Source organism: Homarus americanus, unplaced genomic scaffold (assembly GCF_018991925.1).
Source record: "Homarus americanus isolate GMGI-L3 unplaced genomic scaffold, GMGI_Hamer_2.0 scaffold25013, whole genome shotgun sequence".
Taxonomy (NCBI): Eukaryota; Metazoa; Arthropoda; class Malacostraca; order Decapoda; family Nephropidae; genus Homarus; species Homarus americanus.
The window spans coordinates 1,897,832-1,914,716 of record NW_024722158.1 but is presented as its reverse complement, the minus strand read 5'-3'; the positions used below and the strand labels follow the sequence as shown (position 1 = coordinate 1,914,716).

The 16,885-nt window shown below is 41.0% G+C and overlaps 1 protein-coding gene across 1 annotated transcript; it reads left to right on the top strand.

The window, feature by feature from the left end:
* Nucleotides 1-8,507: 8,507 nt before the first annotated feature.
* On the top strand, nucleotides 8,508-15,343 carry LOC121862204 (DEP domain-containing protein 1B-like; the record flags this gene model as incomplete). The annotated part of the gene is given in 2 exon segments (XM_042360301.1): nucleotides 8,508-8,724; nucleotides 14,961-15,343. Coding segments are annotated over 2 exon segments (426 nt in total). The 3' UTR covers nucleotides 15,250-15,343.
* Between the last annotated feature and the right edge of the window lie 1,542 nt (nucleotides 15,344-16,885).

The following is a 16,885-nucleotide window of genomic DNA, read 5'->3' as shown; positions in this document are numbered from 1 at the left end:
AGATATTAATAAAAATCTCTTCCAAGCTAATCCTATCCACTTATCGTATCGAAGACGAGGAAGAGTTCCTCGGACTCAAATAAAAGCAAATCTTACTCCTACTAACTTGGCATAAAGAAGGGGTCTAGAAGGAGCTCCACCTATAAATAATAATACAAATAGTGCTCTTATAAATAAAATTCTAGCATATTCAGCTATAAACCACTTCTTCTGCATTAAACCCTGACACCAACTCAGACTCACCTTCAGCTAAATCAAATGGAGTCCGATTTGTTTCAGCCAAACCAGACCAAAGCTAATGGTGATGTAACCCATAAGAATAACACACGCTATCGGTACAAATTAAAAAGCTCCAACTAGAAAAATAAAGGAAAGTAAAATTAAAGCAAGTCTCACCTCATATGAAATAGTCTGGGCAACAGCCATTAATCTACCTAACAAAGAATATTTACAATTAGAGGCCCATCCAACCCTTATAGTTAACTAAACTCATAACAACACAACAAAAAAAAAGAACTACTGTATGTTCAAATTTATTATCCCAATTTCATACGGAATTACCGATCGTACAGTTAATGGCGTAAACAACCAAAACAGGTGAAGACAATTAGACTTAACAGGTACAGTTTGTTCTTGAGTAAACAACTTCACAGCGTCCACAAAGGGTTGTAGTGGTCCAATAAAACCATCTTTTTTTTGGTCCTTTACAAATTTGAATATAACCTAAAATCTTAGGTTCTAACAAAGTAACAAATGCTACACCCACAAGAACACAGATAATTAAAGTTAAATAACTGATAAACATAACTAAAGCTTTCACAAACTATTTTATTCAAATACTGTACTCTTGAATTAATGTTTATTACCTATAGAACACTCTATCTAATTAGATCCTAAATCTAATGCATCATGTCTGCCAAAGTAACATTGTTAATCTACAATAAAAATTTTTTTAATAACTAAATCCTTTCGTACTAAATAATTCTTACTTCTTTAAAAGACAGAAACCAGCCTGACTCACGCCAGGTTGGTATGAACTCTCTCAACAAATAACTCTGTTCTCCCTAAAGTAACTTCAAGTCTCAATCAACAGCAAGGATCATTACATACAACTGTCTCTACTGTATTTAAAATTTAAACACTTACAAATTATATTGTCGTCGCCCCAACGAAATAATTTTACATATAAGATATTAAAACCTTTTCACTTAAAAGTCAATTTTAGTTCTTGTGTTTGAAACAGTTTGCTTCTTGTCCGACCATTCATACAAGCCTCTAATTAAGAGACTACCCGGTAATGACTACAGTGAACCCTCACTTTACGCGGTCAATTGAACCCACGGCGGCCTGCGTAAAGTGAACAACATAACATATGGGATTAATTGAAATAGAGACCGGGCCGACCCCCAAACTACACTTTTTCCGACACAATACGTATGTTGTAGTAAAAATAACATCTTAATTTTATGATGGTATGCACACACAATTAATATTTAAGAGAAATATCAATAATATTAAGTTTTTTAACACTTACATTAGTAGAAAAGATGGCTGGGCACACGGAGATGGGGAGTTGGTTCCAAGGCAGAGGGCAGATTATTGGCCCTCACCTGTATCACTTGTATCAGTTGTATCACTATCCTTCACAGAGGCTTGCAGGACCTCTTTGTCAAACCCCTCAAAGTCCATATCCTCACTATCACTGACTTGGGCCAGCTGTGGTGGGTGAAGAACTCGGTAATGTTTTGATGACTGGGCGACCTTGTGTGCACCCTGCCATCTCCACTTCCCGCGTAAATGATGAAATTTACCGGGTAATTAAAACATTTCATTCTGGCAAGGCACCGCGTAAATGACCAAACGCGTAAACAAAGTCCGCGTAAATCCAGACTACGTATACTATACTGTATTTGCTTACTTTGAAGAATCGATTCCAGCGATTCCATTGGCAGAGAGAATCGGAACCGTCGATTCCAATTTTGACGATTTTTGCCCAGCCCCAACGAACACAATTTGTTCCAGTAGGTCGTTCGTTAACCAAAAATTTCATTACCCGAAACCATTGTTTCAATAGGATTTGGGGTAATTAGTTCCAGCTCACCGAAAATTATATACAAAGTAAAAAAAAAAAATGCAGTTATGTACACTTACTTTGAGGTGTGTATGTAGAAGGCTCCTGGTTGATGATGATGATGATGATGGGAATTAGAAGTGGGGCTGGAGGAGAAGGGAGAAGAGAAGGAAGTGGAGATGGAAGAGAAATCACCCCATGCTTGATGCCGTTATTTCACCCATAAAATTTTAAGTTCACTTGGTGTAATTCAAGATTATTTCTTTAAATCAACACTGCACTGCACTATATATTGTCAATATGTTAAGTCAATTTCAGAATGACCAATAATTGTACTGTAAAAACGTAAAAATACTCTGTGTTCAAGAGACCCACAAGCAAGATGTTTCCTCCACTGAACAGAGACAAACTGAGGCCTTGGTGGGTGAGTGAAGTGGCTGATGGGCACACCAAAAACTAGTTCCCTGTACTGTAATTATGTTAAATAAGTGTTAAAATGACTAAAAAATTTAATATAAAACTTGGAAAATTATTGAATAGTACAACCTTCTTCATTTTTACTCCAATTTTAACGAATGTAAGCCCTAGAACCGATTTCTGTAAAGGCGGACTAATCTTCCAGCTGGTGAGCAAGCCAAAGCATGTCAAAACATTTTCGTAAGAATTTTTGTTCGTTAACCGAAATGAAGATTCTTATGGAAGGTAATTCGTTAACTGAAGCGTTCGTTAACCGAAACCATTGTTTCAATGTGTTTTTGGGTAATTGGTTCCAACTCGCCGAAAATTGCCTAAATTCAACAAAAAAGGTAGAAAAGTACACTTACTTTGAGGTTTGGATGTAGAAGGCTCCTGGATGATGATGATGGGAATTAGAATGGGGGTGGAGGAGAAGGGAGAAGAGAAGGCATTGGGGTGGAAGAGAAGTCACCCCATGGCGCCATTTCACCCATAAAATTTTAGTACTCTTGGTGTAATTCACGATTATTTTCTTTAAATCAACACTGCACTGCATTATATATTGTCATTATGTAAAATGAATTTCAAAATGACCAATAATTTGCTTGCAAACACAGAAAAAAAGCATTTAGTTGAAGAGAGTCTCAAGCAGGATGTTACCTCCACTGAAAAGACAGAGAGACTGACGCCTGTTTGGTGTGTTGATTGGCTGGATGGCGCGCATAAACTAGTTTCCTTACCTTCAATTATGTTCAATAATTGTTAAAATTACTAAAAAAATCAATATTAAACTTTTAAAATTATTGAATAGTATAAACTTCTTGATATTTACTAAAATAGTAAGGAATTTAAGCCCTACAACCGATTACTGTATTGGCGGACTAATACTACAGCTGGTGGACCGCCAAATGCAAGCAAAAACATGTGGAGGTCGGCTCGTAAGAAACTCGTTAATCGAGGGATTGCTCGTTAACTGAAGTTAAGAATCTTATGCAAGGTAACTCGTTAACCGAAATCTCGTTAACCGAGGCGCTCGTTAACCGAGGGACCACTGTAATTGTAATAGAAAAACAATAATTCTCATTCTGCACTTAAAATGACAAAATAGTTATGGTACCTGGACATAAATTGGTGATGTTCACCTGTAAAGAAAAAAATATCTACAGTAGATTAAGAATAAAATAAAGAACAAATACCTAAGGAAAAATAAAAAACTAGAGAAATAAAATAATTACAGAAAAAACATAAATGTAATATGTTTACTTACTGAAAATTAAATAAACAAATTATGAAAATAAAGTAAAAATACAGACAACAAAAAAATCAAGATAAATGAAGAAATAAAGAAATAACAAGAAACAAAATCAATTAACTTATATAAAGTGATTACTGATTCTGCACCCAGTACAGGTACGTACACACATATCCAATGGGGTGACATCTGGGGTCTCGGCTGGGGTGACTTGTGGGTACTCTTAAGTCATTGTCTGGGTCCTCATGTAAGATGACATCTGGGGTAGCAGAAGTAGATGCAGTAGGATGTTCAGTTGAAGAGAGTTGCTTACTGGTCTCTGTTGCTTTTTTGTACCAATTATCCAAAGTTTTGTTTCATGTAGTATTTGGGCTTTTCTTTATTGAGAAACCAACCAAGGACAGAAACCCTGCCCTTAACATCCTTCGTGCCGACACATGCCACTTCTGTTTCTTGCGCCAAAGTTTTGCCGGGGATGCGATTCCAAAAAAGCGCCGTTTCGTCGGCATTATATATATCTGCTCGGAGGATAAATTGTCATGTGCAACATACTCTGCAAATTCCTCGATGAACTTAGCACCTGCTTTAGTATTTGCACTTCCCCTTTCCCCACATATATGGTGTAAACTAATACCTTGCCTTTTTTTTTATTTTTGCAGCCATCCCTGGGAATACTCACACTCATGCTGCAGGTTAAGTTCTTTGTGAAATATTTTTGCCTGTGCTATTAACATCTTGCGCGACAGAGGAAAACGTTCACTGCTCCTAAGTTTGAATCACTGTATGAGAGCACTGTCTAAATCACTGTTTTTCCCGTCCTTCAGTGTTTTGTGCATATCCATATACTTTTTAGTGTCAAGATTTACTATACAACTTAAGGATTTGAAGTTTTTGCTTCTTGACATCATACACTGTAGATGATCCAACATTGTACACATCACATAAGGCACGGACTGATACGCCACTGTCCACTTTCTTCAACAGTTCCTCCTTCTGTTGTATCGATATAGATACTACGTGTTTGTGGCATTTGGAAGTATTTCCTGTACCTGTATTACCTGCTGGTGGCTTAGGAGGCATATTAAGGGTAAATAACAAGTGAAATATTACAGAAACACTTGAAATACCGAGGAACACACCAAACTCCACGAGGACCAGATGTAAACAGAGGGTATGCCGAACCGTGGATACTAGCGCCGGTGGGTACTAGCGGCCATCCGGCAAACCAAAATTTTGCCGGACGACAGGAGGTGCCAGACATTAGAGTACCGGACTAGGGAGGTTCAACCTGTATACAGTATAGTCTGCATTTACACGGATTTTGTTTACGCTTTTGGTCATTTACGTAGTGCCTTGCTAGAATGTAAATGCTTTAATTATGGTATGCGGTAAATTTGGTCATTTACGCGGTGAGTGGCTGGAGGTCCAGACGCTCCACGCCATACCTGGGAAGCGCCGCGGTGAGTGGTACTCATTAGGCCGCTCTTACGTTATTGCTGACGTCATATGATGTATCGGACTGTGATTGGGCCACGCATCCTTACCACCCACGCATTCCCTCTGCCGCTAGCTGTGATTGGTCTAATGTAACATGACGTACCCTGCCACCAGAGGGTAGAAGTCGCTGACCTAGCAGGGCCTGTCTCATTGTTCTCAGTCCGTGTATACAGTTCTCTCTTGTGCCCGCTATTCCCCTCACAACTCACAATGGCTTCTGCGGGACCCCCACCACCAGAGAAAAACATTGAATTACCTGGACCAAGCCATGATTGTGTGAAGGGAATCATTGAGTTGGGGGAGAAAATTAAGCTCATCCTTGACAACGACCCAGACAAGCATCGGTATGAAGCGTCTAATAACCTTCTGTCGAAAATTATGGAGCCGTATATCCAGATCTATCACGACAACATCAATGCTAGTCGTCAACGTAGTATTGAGGACTTCCTCGCTCTCAACCCACCACAACCACAGCCAGCCCAAGTCAGTGATAGTGACAGTGAGGCTATGGACTTTGAAGGGTTTGTCAGGGAGGCCCTGCAAACCTCTGTGAGTAGTGAAAGTGATTCACCGGAGGGCAACTAATCTGCCCTCTGCCTCGGAACCAGCCGTCATCCACGTGTGCCGATCCAGCTTTTCTAATAACGTAAGTGTTGAAAAACCTAATATTATTGATATTTCTCTTAATTATTAATTACAGTACACTTCCGCCTAACGCGTTTCACTTAACGCTGCTTTTATCATATACGTGCCTCGCCAGAGCTGAACTTTCACTTAACACGGATTTTTTCCACATATACGCGAGTGTCCGCCCGAGACGCTATTTTAGATTTGCCCACCCCCACCCTGCCTGACTGCCTGTTTTAGCTCATAAAATTCATACAAATTACCCGGTCAGAATATAATTTACATTGCTGGAATTCTTATAATTTGGTGATCATTTTGAATATAAACATCATATTTTTGCATTAGACATACAAATTTTAGATAAAATTTTTTCTCAAATTAACTATGTTATCTTTTGTGCAAAATATATGACATTTATATTCAAAATATTCCTGGTCTTACAAGGAATCCAGCAATGTCAATTATATTATCCTAACTTTAATCTGAGGTATTATTTAATACTAAATGTTAAAAACTCTGGAAGGGAGGATTGGTGGGGGGTGGGGGGGAGGGTTGGGACTGACCGCGCGGTTGGAAGAGGGGGGGAGGCAAGGTGGGGTACTTTGATTGACAGATAGTGTCGTGAAGATTATTTTTTTTTTATTAACTGAAGATATTTGTTTTAGCTCATAAAATTCATACAAATTACCCGGTCAGAATATAATTTACATTGCTGGAATTCTTATAATTTGGTGGTCATTTTGAATATAAACATCATATATTTTGCTTTAAACTTACAAATTTTTAGATAAAAATTTTTCTCTAGGTAACTATGTTATCTTTTGTGCAAAATATATGACATTTATATTCAAAATATTCCTGGTCTTACAAGGAATCCAGCAATGTCAATTATATTTTCCTAAACTTTAGTTTGAGGTATTATTTATTAAAATTTAGTGGTTTTCCCCAAAAAATTTCTCAGAGAGGGAAGAGCCGGCAGTGTAGTGTGAGAGGGGGAGTGAGTTGAGTCCATTATTTGAATGGACATTAACTTGGCGACTGTATTTCTCTATTTCTCTTAAGTATTAATTGTGTGCATGTACCATCATAAAATTAAGATGTTATTTTTACTACAACATAGGTATGTGCCTTCAAAAAGTGGAGTTTGGGGGTCGGGCCGGTTTCTATTGGAATTAATCCCATATGTTCTGTTGTTCACTTAACGCGGATTTCACTTAACGCGGGACCCTCTGGGTTCAATTGACCGCGTTAAGTGGGGTACAACTGTATGTGTGCATACCATTATAAAATTAAGATGTTATTTTTACTACAACGTAGGTATTATGTCGGGAAAAAATGGAGTTTGGGGGTCGGCCCAGTCTCTAATTCAATTAATCCCAAATGTTCTGTTATTTAATTTATGCATTTCTCGTTTTACGCGGACCTCCACGGGTTCAATTGACCGTGTAAATGGAGACCCAACTGTATGCAGTATATATATATATATATATGAATGTATGTTTGTTTATTTTATTTATTTTTTAATGAAGTGTAAAGTCAGATCATCAACCTGGGACTTGGTCACATATGGCAGCAGGGTCTACCATTAGACAACACATTATGCTTCCACTATCTGCCCAGGCGGTAGTACCTCCCTGTTTGGTAGCTGCCTACTACCTGTTCCCTGTTGTGAGGTTGAGTTGTTAGTCACACCAATATTGTGACATACCATTTCCTTCATAACTGTTTTACTCTTTGTCATCAAACTCCACAAAAAACAAATTACTTAAAGTCTTAGCCACAGCGCTCACAATCCAGTCAAGATTCACTCGTAGAACATGACGACATTGAGCCGAGTAATGATAAACACTCGCAGTCACAGTGGGTGCCCATCCTCTCCAGCTGGTGCAGTCTGCCAAACTCCTGGGTGTAACTATAGACAACAAACTTGACTGGAAGGCCCATGTAAATAACACAGTCAAGGCAGCCTCGTACCATCTCTACATGCTACGTCGACTTAGGTCACTTGGGACACCCACGCCAGAGCTGAGGACCATCTACAACGCCTTTATTCTCCCCAAACTAACGTATGCGTCACCAGCCTGGTCGTCTTCTCTCAACTCCACCCAACAACGTCAGCTAGAGAAGGTACAGAAAAAGGCCTGCAGAATCATGCTTGGCGCAGAATACTCCGGCTACACCAACGCTCTCTCCACCCTGGAAATGCCATCCCTCAGTGACCTCCACCACCAAGCACTGGAAAGGTTTGGCAGGGGACAACTGCACCACCCTCGTCATCGCCACCTGCAGCCCCCCACCCACCTCGCGCAGTCCGCCGCTACAACAAAATTCAGCCCATAAGAGCCCGCACCGATAGATATAAGAATAGCACCATCCCATCTATTGTTAAAATAATAAACAAATCCTGATTTATGTACTGTACAGCCCTGTAAATGTATTCAATGCATATTATATCATTATGTCTAAATCAAATGTAAGTCTGTATATTTTCAGCCACCGGCTGCAACTCTATTAATAAACCGTTTATTATTATTATTATTATTATTATTATTATTATTATTATTATTATTATCATTATTATTATTATCATCATCTCTATTTTTCAGCCATCCAAAGGAACCCAGAATGAGGAAGGTGGGAGAGAGGGGGAAGGTTCACTGCGCACCAAGAACAGGCCCAAGAGGATGGCATCAATTCATTCTGGGGAGAACGCAGTTAATGAGGTGAAAGATCGTGGAGGTATGCAGGAGTGCCATCTAGTAGCCAAGCAACTGTCCAAGGCTGAAACAAATGACGTATGGAAACACGTCCTCCTTGGCAAGTAAGTCGGGGCTAGGATTCAGAGCATGATAAATGGCAGCTTAAGTGCAGTATTCCCAGTCACATACCAGTAATGTAGCTTTTGTTAAATTGTTATAAAAATAAATATTGTTATCAGAATTTTCTTTTCATTTAATTCCTGTTAATTACTGTTTATCTTGCCAGTAGCTCCTGTCATGAGGCTTACTTACACTAAGCTTTACCTGCCATTTCTTTGTTTTATATTAACAGTTGGTCTCTCTGCATGCTTCATAGGATTATTTGACCTTGTTTCTTTCTGAAGCTAACAACAGTCCTCCTCTCTGCTACTCTTACATCTTAACAAGCTTGGCAGTAGACAGTGTGTGAGCTGAGCACCAGATGGTTCCATGCACTGAACAGTTAACCCTCTGGTACTCCTGACCGTGGTCGGAAATCTCGCCTCCTCGCAGTCTTTCGGCTCAAGTTGCGACGGTAGCGGGAACTACTTTTTCATATTAGTCAACACCGGGTTGAGCGATCCAGACCCTTAGAGATGCATCTGCCAGCGCATGAGGCTAGTGGGAGGAACTAAGGTGGTGGATGGGGCCGGTGCAGTGTTCTGGCCCTTCTGCTTATAGGAGGGTTACTCTCAGTGTGGGATACAGCTGAGTGGTAGGAGTCGTGTTAGCACAGGAGCGCTTAGTAACAACAGTTGTGTCGAAAGACCATGAGAGGGTTAAACACTGTGGAACACTTGGGTAACACTCATCACCCAGCACCTCTTTGGTAACACTCATCACCCAGCACCACTTGGGTAACACTCATCACCCAGCACCACTTGGGTAACACTCATCACCCAGCACCACTTGGGTAACACTCAGCACCACTTCACACCCTACACGTGGTAGCCACAGATGGTGATCACAAGCATCTCATTTCTTCCTGTTGACTTAATGCTCTGCTCATCCTTCTGTGCCATTAGTCAATTTATTTTTTATGCTTAAATTTCTTTCCTTCGTACTTCCCAGCTGCCAATGACCCTTCTACCGTGTACAGTATACTGTATATAGGTCCAACCTTCCTGATCCACCATAAATTTCATACATTTTTCTTGGAATTTGTTTTTTATTTATTATTAATAAATTTTTGCACTTGTGATATGTATTTCCAAGTGGCAATACCTTAAAACTGTGTAACAACACTAATATATACTATGGCATATTTACCATATACAGAAATACTTGGGTTATAACAAAGGATGTGTTCCTAAAAGGCATTGTGTACGGGTCGACCACTGATTTACTGGCACCGTCGGGGCCGGACCGGCGATTTTGCCGAACCGTGGGTGGTGACGGCCTTGGGGAAGCTACCACTCTTATCACCTCCAGCCCAATAGTTCTACACCTCACTGTGGCTCTAAAGCACTCTGGCCTGCTAGAAAATCAAGATGACAATTGGGAAACAATTATTAAAAGAGAACCGGTACAGGCATCCCCCCGGGTTACGGAAATTCGCTCTTAAGGATTTTGTAAATTATGACCCATATATCTGGGATACGGACAAAAAATTCTCCAATACGGAAATTGGGTAAAAATATTATAAGTTAATTTTTTTTCAATACCGGGTACTTTACTATTAGAAAAAAAAAATTATAAAAATTTATTTTGTGTGGATTTCTTGGGGGTTGCTACAAGACTGTACACTCGCCACGCCAACCCGCTCTGTTTGAACTCACGTGCGGTCTTGTGCACTTGGTCTCGCGACACTTACATACTTCTGTATTAAGGACTGTATTATTGTGTACCCTTATTCAAGATGAGTGGAAAGAGGCAGCCATCAAGTTCAAGTGAAAGCAGTGGTGCTAAAAGATCCCGTAAAGGAATTACATTGGACACTAAGCTTGATGTTGTACGGAGGTTTGGTGAGAGAGAAAACCTTGGCCAGATTGTAGAAACATTAGGCCTGTCTGCACAATACCTGATAATAAAGACAAAATTAGGTCAAGTGCTCAATTGGCTACTCCTTTAACTGCCATACGTTGTTTTTCATAGAAGTGATGTGATGCTTAATGTGGAAAGACTTGAATTTGTGGATTGAAGACCAAACAACACGGAATGTGTCGCTAAGCCCGATGATCATTCAGGAGAAAGCAAAAAGTTTGTTCGAGGATTTGTAGAAAGAACGAGGTGTAAGTTCTGATGCTAAACCTCTTCAGGCTAATAAAGGCTGGGTTGAAAGGCTTAAGAAGCGTTGCATAACATTAAGATGGTCGGTGAAGCTGCCAGTGCTGATACAGAAGCTGCACGTAAATATCCGGAAGAGGTGAAGAAAATTATTGCTGAAGGCGGCTACACACCAGAACAAGTGTACAATGTGGATGACACCGGACTTTTTTTGGAAGCGCATGCCTGCTAGGACGTTCATTTCCAAAGAAGAAAAGTCGGCACCAGGTTTTAAAGCTTCTAAAGATCGTCTAACTCTTCATTTGGGAGGAAATGCTGCTGGTGATATGAAATTAAAGCCCCTACTGGTGTATCATTCTGAAAATCCAAGGTCTTCCAAGGGTTACTCCAAGCCTAAACTACCAGTGATTTGGCAATCAAACAAGGAAGCTTGGTTGACCATGAGCCTTTTTCAAGACTGGTTCACAATCTATTTTGCCCCTGCTGTTGAAAGGTACAGTAACAGGAGAAATATATCCAACAAAGCTTTGCTGCTCTTAGATAATGCACCCAGCCACCCAATTAACCCAAATGATCTTTCTGATAAAGTACGAGTGGAATATATACCCAAGAAGACAACTGCCTCGCTCCAGCCGATGGATCAAGGTATGATTACAAACTTTAAGGCCTATTACCTACGAAGAACATTTAAACAGGCCATAGCAGCAATTGGTGGGGAGGATAAACAAAGAATTAGGGACTTCTGGAAAAAGTTCAACATGATGAACGCCGTGGAGAACATAACTGAGTCGTGGGATGAAGTTAAACCATCAACTATGCATGGTGTGTGGAAGAACATATGGCCAGAGTGTGTCAACGACTTTCAAGGTTTTCCCCAAGCAGAAACTATTAATAAAGTTCACCAAGAGATTGTGACACTTGTAAATAATGTTGGCTCTGAAGAAGTCATCCAAGATGATGTGGTTGAGTTATTAGAGGCCCATAGAGAAGATCTGTCTAATGAGGGTCTGATGCTGGTGGAACAGTTGCAGGAGGAGAGGACAATAAAGAAGTTCCACCCATCACACTCGAGTTGACAAAAAAGCATTTGGCTAAAGGGTTTATGCTTGTAGAGGAAACTTTGCAAATCTTTGCCACTAACGATCCCGATAGTGAACGCAACCTCGGTTTCTAAAGAAATACAGAGTAGCCTCAACCGCTACAGGGAGCCGTACAAGGACAAAATGCTCCGTCAACGCCAAGAGCAAGACCTGTAGCAGATGATGGTGTACAGGGCGAGGCAGGAGCCAGTAGTGTCCCTCCCAGTAACTCTATAGCACCACCTTACCTCACCTAACTCAGCCCTCAACATCATTTGTGGTAAGTTAAATTCAAGTGTTTGTATTTTTATTTTCATTATATCATAAAATAATCAATGTACAGTAAAGCCTCCGATAACAATGGTTCGACCAACAACTTTTCTTATTTAAAACCCTAGTTAATTTCGGACCCAATTCAATTCACGTCCTTATTTCATTCGTATTTACGACCAAAATATAATAAAAAATACAATAAAATTACATTTTCATATAAATAATAACTAAATCCCTTGCTAATGAGTGGTGAACAACAGTTGGAGCTTGGCAGTGCTACCAAGAGATGCATCCAGAGCCGAATTAAGGTTTTTGTAGGCCCTGGGCACTTTTTTATCGTAGGCCCCTAAGTTTTACCATCAGGCCAACACCGTGCGTGCTGCCACCTATGGGTAACAGTATGAATAGTAGGTTGGGTTCAGTTGCTTATTATTTTGAGGATTGATAAAAACTCTACATTTGTTTTGCAGTATGTCTAAGAATAAAGGTATTCATTTGTGATTATTTAGTCTCTTGTGACTTCTACTCAATCATAGTTAGTTTCTGGCCAGTCAGGTTCAAAGGATGTCTTACCACTAACCAAACAGGCACTAAATTAATGTTTATAATCACTTAGACTTATGACTGCAATCTATTTCTCTCTTGTCAACTTTATCGATTATTTTCCTTTACCCTGTTGGAACATGAAGGCTAATAGGCCAGACCACAGTTAAAACACATACATTATAGGTCCCTTAAACCTTCGTAGGCCCTGGTCACTGTGCCCCCTTGATAATCCAGCCACTATCTCCCTCACCACCTCCACCTCCTCACCACCACCTTCACCACCACCACCTCCACCCTCACCACCCCACCCACCCTTCACCACCACCCCCTCACCACCCACCTCCCCACCACCCCCACCACCACCACCTCCACCTCCCTCCCACCACCTTCACCTCACCACCTCCCCTCACCACCACCCCCTCACCACCACCACCTCCACCTCCCCTCACCCCACCACCACCCCCCACCACCACCTCCCTCACCACCACCTCCCTCCACCACCACCACCTCCACCTCCCCACCACCACCTTCACCACCACCTCCTCACCACCACCTCCTCCCCACCACCACCTCCACCCCTCACCACCCCTCCCCACCCACCACCCACCTCCTCACCACCACCACCTCCACCTCCCCCACCCCTTCCACCTCACCACCACCTCCCCTCACCACCTCCACCTCCCCACAGCCACCACCACACCTCCACCTCCCTCACCACCACCTTCACCACCACCACCTTCACCACCACCTCCCTCACCTCCCTCACCACCACCTTCACCACCACCTTCACCTCCCTCACCACCTCCCTCATCACCACCTCCCTCACCACCACCTCCATCATCACACTACCTCTATTATCACTCACCACCTAAATCATAATTTCAGTGAGGCAGAGATGGCTTAACTATAGCCAGAGCAGAGCTGTATGGTATCCACTGGCTCCCACCTCCCTCCCTCCCATCCATTGCGTCTCACCCTCTTTCATCAAACGACTGTTATTCTTGATACAATAGTGCTTATTTGTTATTCATTAATTAGTAAATATATATTACTGTAATAATCTGTGTTTATTAATACCTGTATCCTTCATATACAATACTTTACTGTATACAGGCATACCCCAATAACCAATGCATATAGACAATAGGAAAAGTTGTTGGTTAGTGAATCAACAATTACTGAAGCAAATATCCCATAAGACCATAGAACAAATTCAGCGGGTGAGGAACCGGCCATCCTCAAAAAACTCCCATCTACCCTTGATGTCTCTCTACTGCACACTGTCAAGCAGACATAAAGCAAGCATAATAAGCCTTAAATAAGCAATGTAAAGCATAAATTGAGACTGTTATTTACCTGTGTTGAGGACAGTCTAGGGTGGCAAGTTCAAGTCTCTACCACTCTTTGCTGGTCCATCACCACTCTTATTACACCTTATCACATCACATCAAGCTGCCCAGCACAAGAGGAACTGGGGTGTTAAGCATGATTGAGTAACACACTAAGTCGGAGGTAATGTAAAAACATGAAGTCAGAGACACATAGTGAGTGTAAACAAGAGTAAAGATGGCAGGAATGAGTTAGGGCAGCGTGTAGAGTCTTCTGGTGACAAGAATTTGCACCATGCCACCGCCTGCCAAATTCAGAACAGCTCTGCCTCTATATCCTAATGGTCGGATCTTTGGGGTACACCTGTGCTTTATATCTCATAGGTTAAAAATACATCATCAGGAACACCTCTCCCTATATGCAATGGTATATTGACCCCATAGAATGCCATATTCTAAATGGGGTGTTACTGTACTAATGAATGTGAGGAATAAATAAAAAAAATTTACTGTTAACTCTTAAGCCCCGGGTTAGGGCGCTGCTGGCAGTACACACACACACACACTCGCGGGGTTAAATCGAGGAAAAAATCAACTTTTCCAAAAATAATAATATAAAAAATATGGCGGGAAAATAGGCAGATGCTCTGAAACGTCACCCGGGGCTTAATGGTTAAAGAAAATAAAAGAAAAATCTTCATTGGCAGTTGGCAATAGGTTCACTAGACACACAGGACTGGAGCGGCTGAGATCCCCTAATTAAAAGTGCAGTGTTTTTTATAGGACAAAATTATATAAATATATAACATGACTGAACTGGTAAAAAACAAACTGTACAAGATGTCTTTACTGTACTGTATTTGACAGGTTAGATTCAGTGTGTGAACGCTTATTGTTCGGTGACACATCGTGCATACTGGACCCCAGAGTGGTGGAGGGGGAGTGGGTGCATCACAACATGACCAGAGTGACCTCGAGGGGTGTGGTGCTGGCCCCTGATGGTCACCCAGATGACCTTCCTAATTGGATCCTCACAGCTATGAAGTGCATGGCTCACTGTAAGTATCTGTGTGTCATAGTTTACCTGTCACGGTTCTCACATACGAAGAGTAGTTGTAGTCTTCAAGGTGAACTACAAGAGTGTATTGGAGGCTGAAGGCGTTAAATACAAGACACCACCTCTGCTACTCTTATTATTAACAGCTGCAACACGGTGAGACTATAACTGGTCGGGAGCGTTGGCTAACTGCCGCACATGTAAGAAATGTTTATTCCCTTTATGTTTTTGAACTTAGGTTAATCATCTATTTTATTTATTTATTCTGTATGAATGATTGTGTGTAACAGAGCAACAGAATTAATAAAGATACGGACGGTATATCTACTCCAGATAACAAGTTAAAACACTAACACAGCTTGGCCCAGCCCCACACCTCTGCCTCACTTACTCCTGCTGATGTAAGTTATTTTTATTCTCTTTAGTTTTAGACTTTAAGATAATATTTTTTTTATTTAATTTTTTCACATTCTGTATGAACAATTATGTGAGCATATAAGAGAATAGCAGAAAATAAGTCCGCACACACACATGTTCATAACATAGGGCTTTACTCAGGCCTACTTCACGTGAACATTTTAGCTCCCCGCAGGAGAAGGCATGTGTTCACACGGACGTGTTTCTCACGCTTCAGTTCGTGTGCGTCTAACAAAAATACTCACAGGCACTCCCGGTCCCTACCATAGATGCACTACAACTGTCGTGCAGGAAAAAATGTACATCACGTGAAGAATTCTACAATACTCGGTGTATTGTATCACACCATTGTTTGGAAGTGCAGGTACAGGCTTGGAGGTGACCGTCTCCTGCTTAGGAATTTTTTTGTGTATTTGCTGTCCCATTGAACTGCATTAATTTCTAAATCGCGCATGTGTGTCAAGTGGGTCTAATGATGAAGCTGTGGCGACCTGTGGTGTAATGGTCGACATCCTCGCCTCGCAAGCGAGCGGACCCGAGTTCGGTGAAACTATGGACAAGTTTCTTTACTCCATTTGCCTCTGTCTACCCAGCAGTAATTGGGAACCTGAATGTTAATCGATTTGCGGATCGTATTCCGGGGTAATGGCTAGCCGGTGCAGTTGGCGAGCTGTCCGGTCTTCTCGGACTATTCCATGACACTGGGTCATGCAGCTCGTTAATTTAGGGTGTGGTTGTTGTGTTGGTGACAACTTCTACACCTTAACAAATTCACGCCTAGGAGGCCCTTGGGCCGGCCATCCTCGATATCGAGGGGGTGGGCTGAATATTACTGTAGGGTATTATAGTTTGCCATTTGTAAATAAGTGGGGTATAATTTATGAATATTGACTTGGGGTGTTAAGATATCCATTATGGATAAGCAAGGCTGCAAATGGTGATGTATTTTGCAGTATTTTCATAATAACTGACAAGTTGATTACTGATGCAAAATGACCCATTGTAGAAGTGAAATATTTATAAAGAAATAAAGAATAACTAAATATGATGTAGTTTATTCATAATAGCCTACAGTACTGTAGTATGAAGAAATACAATGATTTGAAAATAGATTTGATGTAAAGTTAAAAGAACTAAGTGTGTTATACACATGTGTGTGGTTGTGTTGTAGTTAACTATACATGTGTGTGGTTGTGTTGTAGTTAACTATACACATGTGTGTGGTTGTGTTGTAGTTAACTATACACATGTGTGTGGTTGTGTTGTAGTTAACTATACACATGTGTGTGGTTGTGTTGTAGTTAACTATACATGTGTG